The following is a 12324-nucleotide window of genomic DNA, read 5'->3' on the forward strand; positions in this document are numbered from 1 at the left end:
TCAAAAGAGACTGACTGGAGTTACTTTTATCTGCTCCAATGTGCCTTTATCATATCCTTCAGACTAATCAGAATGTGCCCTGGTACCATATCACTCAATTTATTAATGAGGACATAAAGCCTCTCTACTGAGCAAAACAACCAAAAGATAGAAAGCGTATTTGACAATCTTGCCTATTTCTGTGGCCTCAAACTGCCTGTCAATCACCACTCTAAATGAAGGCATCATGCAGGCAGCTGGTTTGCATGTGGCAGGAGAGGGAGGGTCAGGATAAACACCTCTGCATTCAAGCTGATGGATCTGCCTGCCAACACACAGCCCCAGGCAGCTGGACTTGGTCCAATTACACAACTCCCCAGTGATTCTTCCTTCAGTGGTACTAATGACAGTCCCTGGTGTGTAGTACTGCACTTGTAGGCTGCTATTATAATGATACCTCCTTACCAAAATCTCATGTAATTAACACACATACTAAATGAGTTTTGGTGGCTTTGCTTTTTAATTAGGAGCAGAGACCTCTGGTTTTGTATAATGCTGATGTCTAGGCTTGGGAATACAGCTGCTATTATTCACACTGGATTTGTCTTTTTTTCATACCAAAAAAACCTGTCCAGTTGGAATGAAGGGATCATTTTGCTGGTGGTGTACAGGGACATGAGATGCGCTTCCAGCACTCAGAAGACTAATGCAGAGTTAAAGAATAACAGTTCCTCTTTGTCTAGCTGGTCACAGTCACCCTGGCTTAGCCCAATTTCATTTTTATACCTTCAGAAAATTTGGGTTTAATACAGATACCTCAGGTAAATAGCAAATAAAAGGTAGAAATGTAAAAGCAGGAATAATGAGATTATGCAGCTCAGTGGCCTCCAGGGTGCAGGCTGGAGTGCTTATCTTGACAATGTTTCTGTTTTAGTTTCTCCAAGTTCTTTTATTTGTGTATAAACCTCATGTAAATTGGTGCAGAGGTAATTTCCATAGACAGCTTTTAACTTTTTTCTCTTTCAAATTTATTTACACATATATTTATTTTAACTTGCAACAGGTGGTCTTTAAGTGAATGAGAACTGTCTGTGATGTGTACTGTCTGAAACAAAACCCCAAGTGATTGATAACATTTAAAAAGAGGAAAATGCAAAGAAAAGAGGAGGCCTGAGGCCAGCTGGCGTTTTGCCTCTGGTGCCACATGTGCTGGTACCAGCACAGATGACACTATTTTCCTTTTGTAAGTGGAGATTTATGTCCCACACTTATGGCCAGCATATGTAAAGGGAAGTGCAGGACCCACAGATCAGTTGTCCTCTCCTGTCGTAGCATTTTTTGATCTCTCCAAGCCAGCAGATGTGAATTTGGTCTCTGGGCTGAGGCCCATGCTGTACATAATGGAGAGACACAGCTGTTCCCTGCACCTTTCCAGCAGATGATCCTAATGGCTCCCACAGGCTTGTGGGCAGCCAGCAACATGAAAAACCAGGAAAACAGCTCTCAAGAGGACACTTCTTTGCAGACATTTTTACAAATAAACTTCCCAGGAGCTAAATTATGAAAGGAAAATGGAGAGGTTCCCTTCTCACACAGCTAGGGCAGTCCCTTTAGTGCAGATGTAAACAAATGGTTATCAGCTCAGCCAATGTAAATGTTGGCTTTCTTGGATCTGTCTTTCAGTGGTGTGGGTTGTTGTGGTTTTACTTTTGAGGCAGTTGAGTCTGTTTTCTTTGTAATTCCCTGTTTTATTAGCAAAGCTGTAGCTAGACAGGACATAAAAAACAAATTGTGTGTTATTCTGTGGTTTGATAGCAGCCTACACAGACTGTGATATCCCTCCCCCTGTTCCCCATCACACAATAAGCATTTCAAACTGGATTCCTAAAGATGCTTCCTGATTTTGAGCAGACCAAATTCAGAAAGAAAAATTTGAGGTTGTTGGAAGCTGGCTCAGAAGTATAAATGGTACCTTTAGCAGCAATGCCACCTTACTTTGGGGAGTTTTGTCCTAATGACAGTTACTGCTTTTGCAGCACTGCCTTATGGGGCATAAACCCACCTGAAGACTGTTTGTGTGGGTACTGGACCTCCCTGATGGCCACCCATAGTGCTGACCAGCCAGTTGTATTCCCTTTCTTAGTCCCTCAGAGGCCACAAGGTTATGTTCCAAGTGGCTCTTCCAGCTGCCAGAAAGCTGGGGGCATTCTCTATGTTCCAAGGTAGAAATCATCTTTGCTGCAGCTTTCCCCAGAACCGAATAATTCTGCATAAATCACTGGCTGTGCAGCATCTTTCTTTCAGGAGTTTTGTGCAGTTCAGGCAAGCACAACAACGGGCAAGAGCCCAGGTAGCCAACCTGTGTACAACAGGCCTTCTTGGGCTTCTCTACGACTTGGAGGAAAAAGCTCTTTTTTGATCTGCTCAGTAGCACTGATGGAGCACAAGGTTTTCCCTTCAGGAGGTGGCAGTGCTGCTGGCAGTCAGCAAACCCCAGTGGTGTCCTTGCAGGCTGACCCCAGATGGGCTATAACAAACCAATAATTCTTGTCTCCTGGGATGTTATTGTTGTGACTTTTGAGATTTTGTAGACCAAAAGGATCTTCCCAAGTAACCTCTGGACAGGTTTGGCTTATAAAGAAACCTCAGAAACACTGATTTTCAAGCCTGTGCAGAGCTGGTTCATGTCAGCAGTGCCTGTTGACTTACTGTAGCTTTTAAGACATAGATCAGGGTGCTATTACACAAATGTAGGGTAAAAGATGGTTCCTGCACTGTGTGGCTGAAAAACATCATTCCACCATTCTGAGAGATGAGTTTTCTTAAGTGAGACACGATTTTTTTGAAAAGCAATAATCCAGACTCTGGAAAAGAGGAAAGCCTTGTGCAGATTTGCTGAAGATTGCTGCTTCACTCAGCACATGTGAAAGATGCCCTCCTGGCCCTGGGTGTCCCCGAGCAGAAATAAGAGGAGCATTGCTCTACACGTGTGATGTGTGCAGGGGTTGGGGAACACTGGTGGGCTGGCAAGGAGGGATCCTGCCAGGGGGGATAATCCCATCTTTTTTGTTCTCCCCAGTGCTACAACTGTGAAGAGGAAGCCATGTACCACTGCTGCTGGAACACTTCCTACTGCTCCATCAAGTGCCAGCAGGAGCACTGGCATGCCGAACACAAACGTACCTGCCGCAGGAAAAGATGAAAGGGTCACTCCTCCCCTCGAGCACCACCCCAATGATTGCTATTCTCAGACAGAGCGGTTTTTGTTTCCAAAAAAAAAAAAAAAAAAAAAAAAGAAAAAAAAAAAAAAGAAAAAAAAAGCCAAAATTGTTTAGAATTTGCTTCCCATTTTGCACCAGCCTTTAAACACTTTTCGTAAAAGAAATTTTGCACAGTTATTTCCGTCTTCTGTTAAAAACGCTCCTCCAAAAATTTTGTCGGCAAAACAAATTGAACATCTGTGGGAGCAGGTTACTTCAAATAATTTTAAACTAGAGGATTTGTTGCATTTTCAGCAAATTTTAAGACATTTTTAGGTTTTACGGAGATTTTAATCTTTAAAAACAGCAGATCTGAAAACAAAAAAAATGATGCAAGTTTAACAAAAGGAACATGTAAAAACTAGTTCTGAATGTAAGAAGTACAGAACAGTTTCAGAAAAACGAAGCATACTACCTTGATGTAACATTTATTTCCTAACCTTGTTGAGCTGGTTTTGTTCAGCTTAATTTTACTGTTTAAAGGCATTATCTATTGGTTATACCAGTGGGTACATGATTGAATTTAGGGAACAGGGTTCACACAGCAGGTGCTAGTCCTGCGTATTTTTTCTTAAATATTTCCCAACTGTGTTTTATTTTCATTATTTCTTTTCAATATATAACTTTTATAACAAAATATTAGCTTTGATCTTGTAGTTTAAAAATCACAGGGAACTGGGGTAATCTTTTACTGAGCTGGATCTTAGAGAAAAATGAATATTTAAATTTTGAAGTTTGCACATTTCGTCTTTGTTCTAACATGAGTGCTTATAACAAGAATAAGAAAAGCCAAAAAAAAAAGAACCAAACAAAAACCAGACAAACAAAAAACCCAACTACCTTTATTCATACTTGGAATTTTGAGGCATACAAATTACTTTATTGCGCCCCCCCTTCAGCCTCCCCAATTCAATGTCATTTGACCACCTCTGATCTGGTGTCACCTGGTCCATTGTAACTGATAATAAAAGGAGAAAAAGCACTTAAGTTTCACAGAAGCCGTTATGTTTGTAGTAATGGGTCATTGCCTAATAATGAGCTCCATCACTGTACTCAGAATGAAGAATAATGCATGTTAATTTTCTTGTATTAAAGATGCCGTGATTTGTAAAAAGTCTGTATTTTGCGGAATGTCTGGATTAAGAAGCATTACCAATAGGAATGGATCGATAGTTGAAAAATGATTTTCTTTTTGTTTGTTTTATATATAGATATATGAATTGCATCCATGTTCAGAGACAATTTTTTAAATAGATGTAAAGCTTACTTAAATAGCTTTTCTTTTAAAGTGTCTCCACATTTTAGTTTCTTTCAAAGATTGGTCTTAGACTGAGTCATATGCCCATTAATCATCCAGCTATTTTTTGAGAAGTTAGAGGAATAATTTGTAAATATTTATTTAGATCTTTGATATTTATTGAAAGCAATTACATGATGGAACGATGGAAGCTGAAGAATCAGGAGGAAAGCCTTTTAAAAAGTTTTCTCTAGGATTTGTCAGGGTCATTGTAAAGACAAAAATATAACTAAGACTTCTGTGAGCTACCACTGAAATCCTGACCTTTTTTACTTACAGTGGTGATGTAAGTTAATTGACTCAATACCGCCAAATAATGCCCAATATGTTGCAGAAATTAAGTGGTAAGTTGATTCAAAAAAATAGTAAGTAGATGGTAACTTGTATTACCACAGCTACATTATTGCCTGATAAATGTGTAATTAACTTTTGTCGCCTCTGTGTTGTGACTGTAAAACACTTCACAACTAAAATTCAATCTTGTTCGATTACTTTACGAGTTCCAAAACTTCGATCCACCCCTATGAAAGCAAGTATTGTGGAAATATTTTTGGTGTAAAATCATTCCAGAATATGTAATATTTAACTGATAGCTGCATGAAAGTAAGATTCGTGTTACTTTGGCTTTTTTGTCTCTGTTGACACGGTTGCACATTTCCAAGTTACTACAGTGTGAAAACTGTGTGTTTTAAAGAAAAAAAAAAAAAAACAAAACACAAAAAAAAGATTGTGGCCTGGTTTTGTATAAGTTTTAGGTAAAATTACAATTGATTGTTTTAGGAACCATGATTTAAAATTAATTTTTCTGCAAATCATAAAGCTATATTAAAGTGTTGAGCTTAGCCACTATGCACATTGTAATTATTCATTGTGGCTGTCCAGTTTATGATGCATTCTGGCATTTTGTAAGCTGCTCTGACTAGCAATATATAGAGTCATTTAATGTGTTAACATTGGTTAATAAATGTATTTAAAAAAAACCCATTCACTGAATGTGTCTGTGTTGATTTTGGCCAGTTGTCCTCCCATCCTGGGGTGGGCAGGGTGAGGCTGCTGTCAGGACGTGTCCTCACCAAGGGAGGCTGGGGCTGTGCCTGGGGAGCTGTGCCTGAACTCCCAGGAACTTGTTCGTGGCTAGAAAGGGAGCCAGCAGGGCCATGGAAGGGCTTCAGCATCCAGCATGGCTCTCTGCACCCACAGAGGATCCTCTCAGCCATGCAGGGCCATCAGGTGCTGGGTTTAGAGCCAGGTCCTGCACTGGGATCAGCCAGGCTGGGGCTCAGCCCCCTTTACCCTGTGCTTCCCTCACCAGGGGCCCCACTCTGCCTCCTCCCTGTGACCTGCTCACTCACCCTGAGCCTGTGCCTGTCCTGTGTTTTATCCATGAAAAAACTCCCTCTGCAGGGACTGCAGGAGCCCAGCATCACCTGAGTGCAGCAGGGTTTCTCCTGCCAAGCCCTGAGCAGCACAGTCCCCCTCACTTGTGAAGCCACCACTTGGTGCCCAGGAGGTGTCCAAGGGGGCTGAGGGCCCATGGAGCACATCCTGCAGCCACCCAGGAGAAGGGGCCCCGTGGGGACAAGCCAAAGGCAGAGTGGGTCACCCTGGAGCTCCACCAGGACTTCAGGGCTGCAGTAGGGACGCTCTGGGAGTTGGTTTCAGTGTGGCAATTCAGAATTTCCCTATGGAAATTAAGACCTGGCAAGACCTGCAAGTCCCAAGGGATCCCTCAAAGTCTCTTTTATTATTTCACTACCCAAACAGTCCTGTTCTTACATGAGCCAAATTTTATTCCTTCATCTTGATGAGACTCAACTAAATGCCAACAGCCAGCACAGTGAGTCACATAAGCTGGCAAAAGCAGGATGAGGAATAAGCAGAATCTCCCTTCAGCTCCTGTCCCAGGGCATTTTCCCTTTTGGATGACTGTGGTTACTCTTCAAGCTCAACAACTGCCCACCAACACTCCAATGGCAGAAATCCCCAGTGGAAATGCTCCTCCACTCCTCTCCCCATGTGCATTTCCAGTGTGGCCAGGACTGGGATCCAGCAGATCTCTGGAGGTGCCAAGGCGGCCTCCACCTGCACTGTGTGACATGGATCATCTGTGACCTGCTGTACTCCATCCCTGTCCCACACTGGGCCCTGTCACTGCTGGCAGAGCTGTCCTTGCATTGCCCCAACTCTGCAAGTTTCCTTCCATCAGGAATCTCAGGGGGAGTGGGGACTTCTCTGAGTTCCTGCAGCATCACCACTGCAGGTGCTGGTCCTAGAGCATCAGTCTTAAAGGCTTAAACATTTTATTTTTGGCTTTTCCTATTATTATCATTATCGTTGTTGTCATTAATTAATTTTTATTATTTTTTTTAACTCTGGCTATTCCTTTATTTTAATAAAGAGGAGCTGTAGTTTCTGCCTCCTGCTTCCTTTAGGTGGAGTGAGCTGCCCAGCTCATGGCTTGCTTGCCTTTCACAATCTTAAATGACCAAGGATGTGAAATATGTTTGGGATTTGTTACTGGTAGTTAGGGGCCACCCTGTCAATTTTAGCTTCCCTCAGTGAAAGTATGTGTATATATGTATATATGATCTGTGTATATGCTTCTCAAATGCTTTCATAAATCAGATTGAGGAGGGTATACGAGAGAGGCCCTTCTCGTTTTGTTTCAAGTTAAGGAAATGCAATTCCTAGTAGAAAGGTCCATTCATTTGTGAGAATACTAGAATATTGTTGGGGTTAAGTGGGAGATGATTATAGGTAATGTAAAAGGAATAAAACCAACTATCTTGGACCTTTCAAACCCCATGTTTTTTTCCCTAATAAAACCTATTTCCAGATGTCAAAAGCCTCAAAAGTACGATAGACTCTGAGTAAGGCTCTTTGAAAGAGAAGTGCTGGTTACTAGAGGTTCAAAATTGTAAAATCAGAAAAAGAAAGAGAACCAAGAAAAAAAATTAACTCTGAACTGTCCCTCCTGCTCCCCAAGGCCATGCCTGCCCCAGGACCTCTCCAGCCCCATTAACCTGGAGCCACTAATGAGGTCTAGAAAGGATGTTTCATTCCTTCAGGGATGGCAAACAATGAAGAGGCTGGAATTAAGCGCAGCACCTGCTTTGTAGATAATTTGTACACAGAAAGGGACCGATAATTGAAGATTACTCAGAAGAAATGCCAAGAGAGCCAGAACACTCCATGCTAAAAGGCAGAGGGATGTTTGTTTCCAAAGCCACCGGCCAGTTGCTGTAAACTCCCTGAGTGAAAACTAAGCTGGCTTGAAGCTTCAATGGAAATAGGATTTACCCTAGAGAGGTAGCTAAAAATAAACGGAGTTCTGCATCAGAAGACGCTGTGAATCCGGTTACACAAATTGCTTTACTAGTGTTTGGAAAAGGACTTCTGCAGAAGAAAACAGTGTTTATTAATAAAGCCAGAGCACTTTCATTTTTAACCACTTCATTAACAGGAAAGGTAGCTATTGCAAATAGCCCCTGTAGGCGGCTTGGGGCCCCACTTGCTGCCACGTTCCAGCTCTGCCTCTCTCCGGCTCTCATTCCCATGGGAGCTGTGGGATCCAGCTCTGCACTGGGCCACTTTTGAGCCATGATCCATCCCTCCATGCCTGGCCACAGCAACATGCTTTTGTCCCTTGTAACAGAGCCCTCAAGGTGAAAAATGGCTTCGTTAAAGGTGAAAAGGAACTCAGTGCCTTGCACACAGCAATTCTAGGAGTCCCTGTCACCAGAAAAAGAGGGTTTTGTCTGGGGTGGGCCACCCCTGTGGCAGAATGTGGCCTCCAAACAGGGCACAGGCAGGGGCATCCCCTGCAGCTCAGCCCCACCAAGGAGCAGCAGCTCTGGCTCCTTCCCAAAGGAGAAGCACAGCCAGAAACTCTGCCATGCGTGGCTTATGTGCTGGAGAGAGAATTTCTTTGGCTGACACAACACTTGACTGAGTGACAGAGCCTTTTCCTGTCTTTTCACAAGTCCATAAAGGCCACAAGGGCTGGAAAGCCTTTTAGTTTTGCCCCAAAGAAAGCCAAGATGTGCAGCTCAGTCATGCAATTGCTTGTTGTGTTTTCCCAGTGACACTGGGGCCAGCAGCATTTTCCCCCTGGGCTCCCCAGTGCCAGTGGCTGCCTCAGCACTGGGCAAACTGCTGGGAGTCGCTGCTGGATGCTGAGCCAGAGTCCAGCACTGCCCAGCCCTTCCCACCAGCCTGGTCCTGCTGCCTCTCTCACAAATTTGGATGCTGCACTCGCAAGGAAAGCCCCCAAGCCCCAGTTCCTTCCACTGCAGTCAGTGGGGTGGCATTGGGATTTTGGGGCTGGGAAGGGGAGCAGGAGGCAGCTCACACAGCAGGTCCCTGCTGCAGGGACTAGATCTGTCCTGAAGTGCCACTGAGAAGCTCTGAGCCACCTCAGGCTCCTCCTGATGGAGGAACCTCCCTGGGAAAGCTGTGGACAATTCCCGCAGAGAGGGGCCCTGTAATGAGACCAAGCCTAAGAACCAGAGGCCTCCCAAGCTCCTCCTTAGCCCGGCACAGCCCGGACTGTCTGGGCTCTGCCCCTGGTACTACATCCACTCCCAGAGCCTTTCTCTGTAGCCTGAGGCTCATGGAAGTACACTCTCTGTACAGAATCATCTGCAGAGACAGAACAAATTTATAGGCTTCTCTTAACAGCTTGCTCAGAATTTGCCTTTTTTTTCTCCCATTTTTCTCCCCTCCCGACCTCCCTGGGCAGAGGGAGTGTTTCCACCTCTCCCAACCACTGCTATCACCATATGGTGAAGGACAGCAGTGTCTGGAGTTGCCTGGCCCATTACAGACCTAATTATTATTGTTCCTGTGGCTCAGCATTTCCCAATCTAAATGGAACTTTGCCACATCCAAAATGACATGTTGCATCCTGACTTTGTGCCTCTCCTGTGGATGCACTGGCTTTATCATGCTGGAGAAATGAATGGTGCTGATGCTTGTAGGTAAAGGGCAATGACAGCACAGGTGGCTTATGCAGGCATAGCAAAATGCAGTCACACCACTTTGGCAGCAAGGCTATGGTCCTGTTAGGTGCTCCACTGGAAACAGCAGTTTTTAATGGAAGTTTTCATTTAAGAAAACATGGGGTTTGTTAGAAAAATTTCATAACAGCCATTTTATTATGGATTTAAACAGTAGTTAAAAGCCTCTTGTACTGCAAAAAGGCTTTGCTCCAAGATGAAAAAAACCTTCCTTCCTCCGAAGGAAAAAAAAAATAATTATAGCTGAGACCACACTTCTTTCTCTTTGCTAACCAAAGAGGCATGAGAGAACTTAAACATTCCCATTCAGTTTTTGTGGCCCTACACCCTGGACTGGCAAGGTAGGCTGTGGGTTTGCACGGTAAATGCCCAGTGTCTGCCCCAGCAGCCAGAGGGATTTTCAGGCTCAGCGAGTCCATCCCTGCCCCTGCAGCAGCCAGCCGGGACCCTGCAGAGCCACAGGAGGCTGTAGCCCCACCCCAGCTCGCAGCTGCTTGTGGTTAAGTGAGAGAGGAGTATGCAAAAAAAAAATCCTCCTGTGGATTTCAGGGAAGTATCCTAACCCAAAGGCTTAAGAGAGGAATCGTAGAAACGCTAATGAGCATGTGTGTCTGCAATGGAAAGTTTAATTCCTTTGTACCTCCTCAGCCACCAGTTTCCTTTGGGCAGTTGTTGGCTCAAATCCTCGTCTCCTGCTGCTCTGTCAATACTGCCCGTGCCACACTTGCCTCCTGACCTGGCTTCATGGAAACATTTTTTTCTTGCCTGCAGCTGCTTTTCCTACTCCTGTCTTCTCCCAGCGTTTCTGCTCTTCAGTCCTGCCACTTACCTGATACAGACCTGGTTGGTTTTTAGTTTCCCAGACCACTAGGGTTGGGATAAACTCTGTCCATGCCTTCCATGTGTCTGTCCTCCCACCTCCAAACACTTCCTCTCTTGACTCTTACAGCAGAGCCCTTGGGTGAACCCAGCAGTGGAAGCTCATCCAAGCCTCCAGTCAGAACCTGCGGCTAAGAGCAGAGAGGTGTGTCCCAGCATCTGGAGCTTCCTGACTGAAATGCATTCCTCTAAGTGAGAAAATTAAAAAGTAGGTCCCTAATACTGGGTGCCTGACGCCACAGGGTTAGATAGTCTCAGGTGCTTGATCTTTACTTCCATATGCACAATCTTCTTTTTCCTGGCCTTGCCTTCTACACCAAATGCACTTCCTAAAACTGCCCTTCCTTTATGGTTTCCTCCACTGATGTCTTTATCCTGATAGCTCAGTACAGCTCTTATCTTGGTGCCTCTCCTGGCATCTCCAAACCTTTCCCATGTGCTGCCAGCCACACTTGGAAGCCACTCCTGTGGAGATTCCATCAGCTTTGTCCCCTCCTCCAGCCATTCTTCACATGCCTACAAGCATCAATCTGTCAAAGCACAAAATTAAAACAATATCTTTGTGCCTTTAGAATCCATCATTAACTGGTCATTGCCATAGAATACTTTGCAATCATTTTTTAATTACTATTTGATGTGTTGTGGGATCCCTGGGAAAAAGACTTTTTTTTTTTCCCCCATGTGGATCATGGAGAGTTACAACAATGCCTTTGGAGAGATCTTGTTTGTGCAGGCCAGAAAGCAGTAAAGAGCACTGACTTTGACTGGCATGATGCAGCATGATCTGCTTAGTGAACCTGAGTGAATCTGAAACACCAGGCACTGCCCAGTGTCAGGACAGTGCCAGAAGGTGCAGAGATGGCCTCATCCTGGTCTGCTGTGTAAGAAAGAGGGAGCTGCTGTTCCAGAGATGCTGATCTCAGCCAGGTGCAACACAAATGAGGCAAAGCTTGAGAGGGTTTTTGTACCAGCTGTAAGGTGATACCCCTCAAAAGAGATGAGAAAAAAACATGAAAAGGGGAACCCTAAATCATGGTAAGGTAAGTGAGAGCTTGGGGGAAAGTGGATTGCCAAATGAAGCACCCCAGTTGTAAAAAAACCCCCATACATTTATGTTTAAGAAAAAAATTAACAATATACTATTTTATGCAAATGATTAAGTTCTACTTTCACAATACAGAATCTGGTTACTTGTTTCCTTTTTCCTCTTCAAATCTCAGTTTTAAAACAAAAACTTCTTCCAATAAAAGAAAAGAAACAAAAAATTCAAAATCAGGGTTGGCTCTTACCCCGGGGACAGAGGGGTGCATCCCCCTCGGGATGACTCTTGCAGGCTGCACCTCTCCCCCACTGCCCATCCTGCCAGAGGCCAGCCCAGGCCCCTCAAACCACGACTGTGTCCAGGCAAGAGCCACAGCTGGATTTGCTTCTCCAGGGGTGCAGAGGGTTCTGTGGCCCAGCAGGGGAAGCTGTGCTGGAGAGAGCCCAAAACTCCCCTAAACTCAGCTCTGCCCACAAGGCGACTGGGGAGAATTTGCTGTTGATCTCTGTGCATGCCCCTCCCTCCCTCCCTTGATAATAACAGTGCACAAAGCAAATCTTTGTGTTGAGAACCAGAAAATGAAAGCTGTATAGTCTTCTATCAGATTTTTTTCCAGTTTTTACATTCTTAGTATCAATGTGATAATCAAGAAATTATGCTGTTCTTATTGTGCATGATTCTTCTAACTCTACAATTTTTTTGTTGTTGTTGAGATTTCCCACCAGCTTTGCAGCATTATAGCCACGTTTTGCCAAAATTGTTTTTAAAATGTGGAATTGAAATATTTTAACCTTGTAAAAACCCTAATCCCATTACATAAAAATCAATCCGCTTTTTGCTTTAATGAAA

At 44.0% G+C, this 12324-nt stretch overlaps 1 protein-coding gene across 5 annotated transcripts in view; it reads left to right on the forward strand.

Moving 5' to 3' along the window:
* Nucleotides 1-5250, forward strand: part of ZMYND11 (zinc finger MYND-type containing 11) — a 104656-nt gene extending 99406 nt beyond the window's left edge. For all 5 annotated transcript variants that reach the window (XM_066314670.1, XM_066314687.1, XM_066314695.1 and 2 more), the window contains one exon: nt 3059-5250. In XM_066314670.1, the coding sequence (XP_066170767.1) occupies nt 3059-3181 (123 nt within the window). In that variant the 3' untranslated portion in view covers nt 3182-5250. The remainder of the gene's footprint in view (nt 1-3058) is intronic.
* Nucleotides 5251-12324: the final 7074 nt, after the last annotated feature.

Source organism: Sylvia atricapilla, chromosome 1 (assembly GCF_009819655.1).
Source record: "Sylvia atricapilla isolate bSylAtr1 chromosome 1, bSylAtr1.pri, whole genome shotgun sequence".
NCBI classification, from domain to species: Eukaryota; Metazoa; Chordata; class Aves; order Passeriformes; family Sylviidae; genus Sylvia; species Sylvia atricapilla.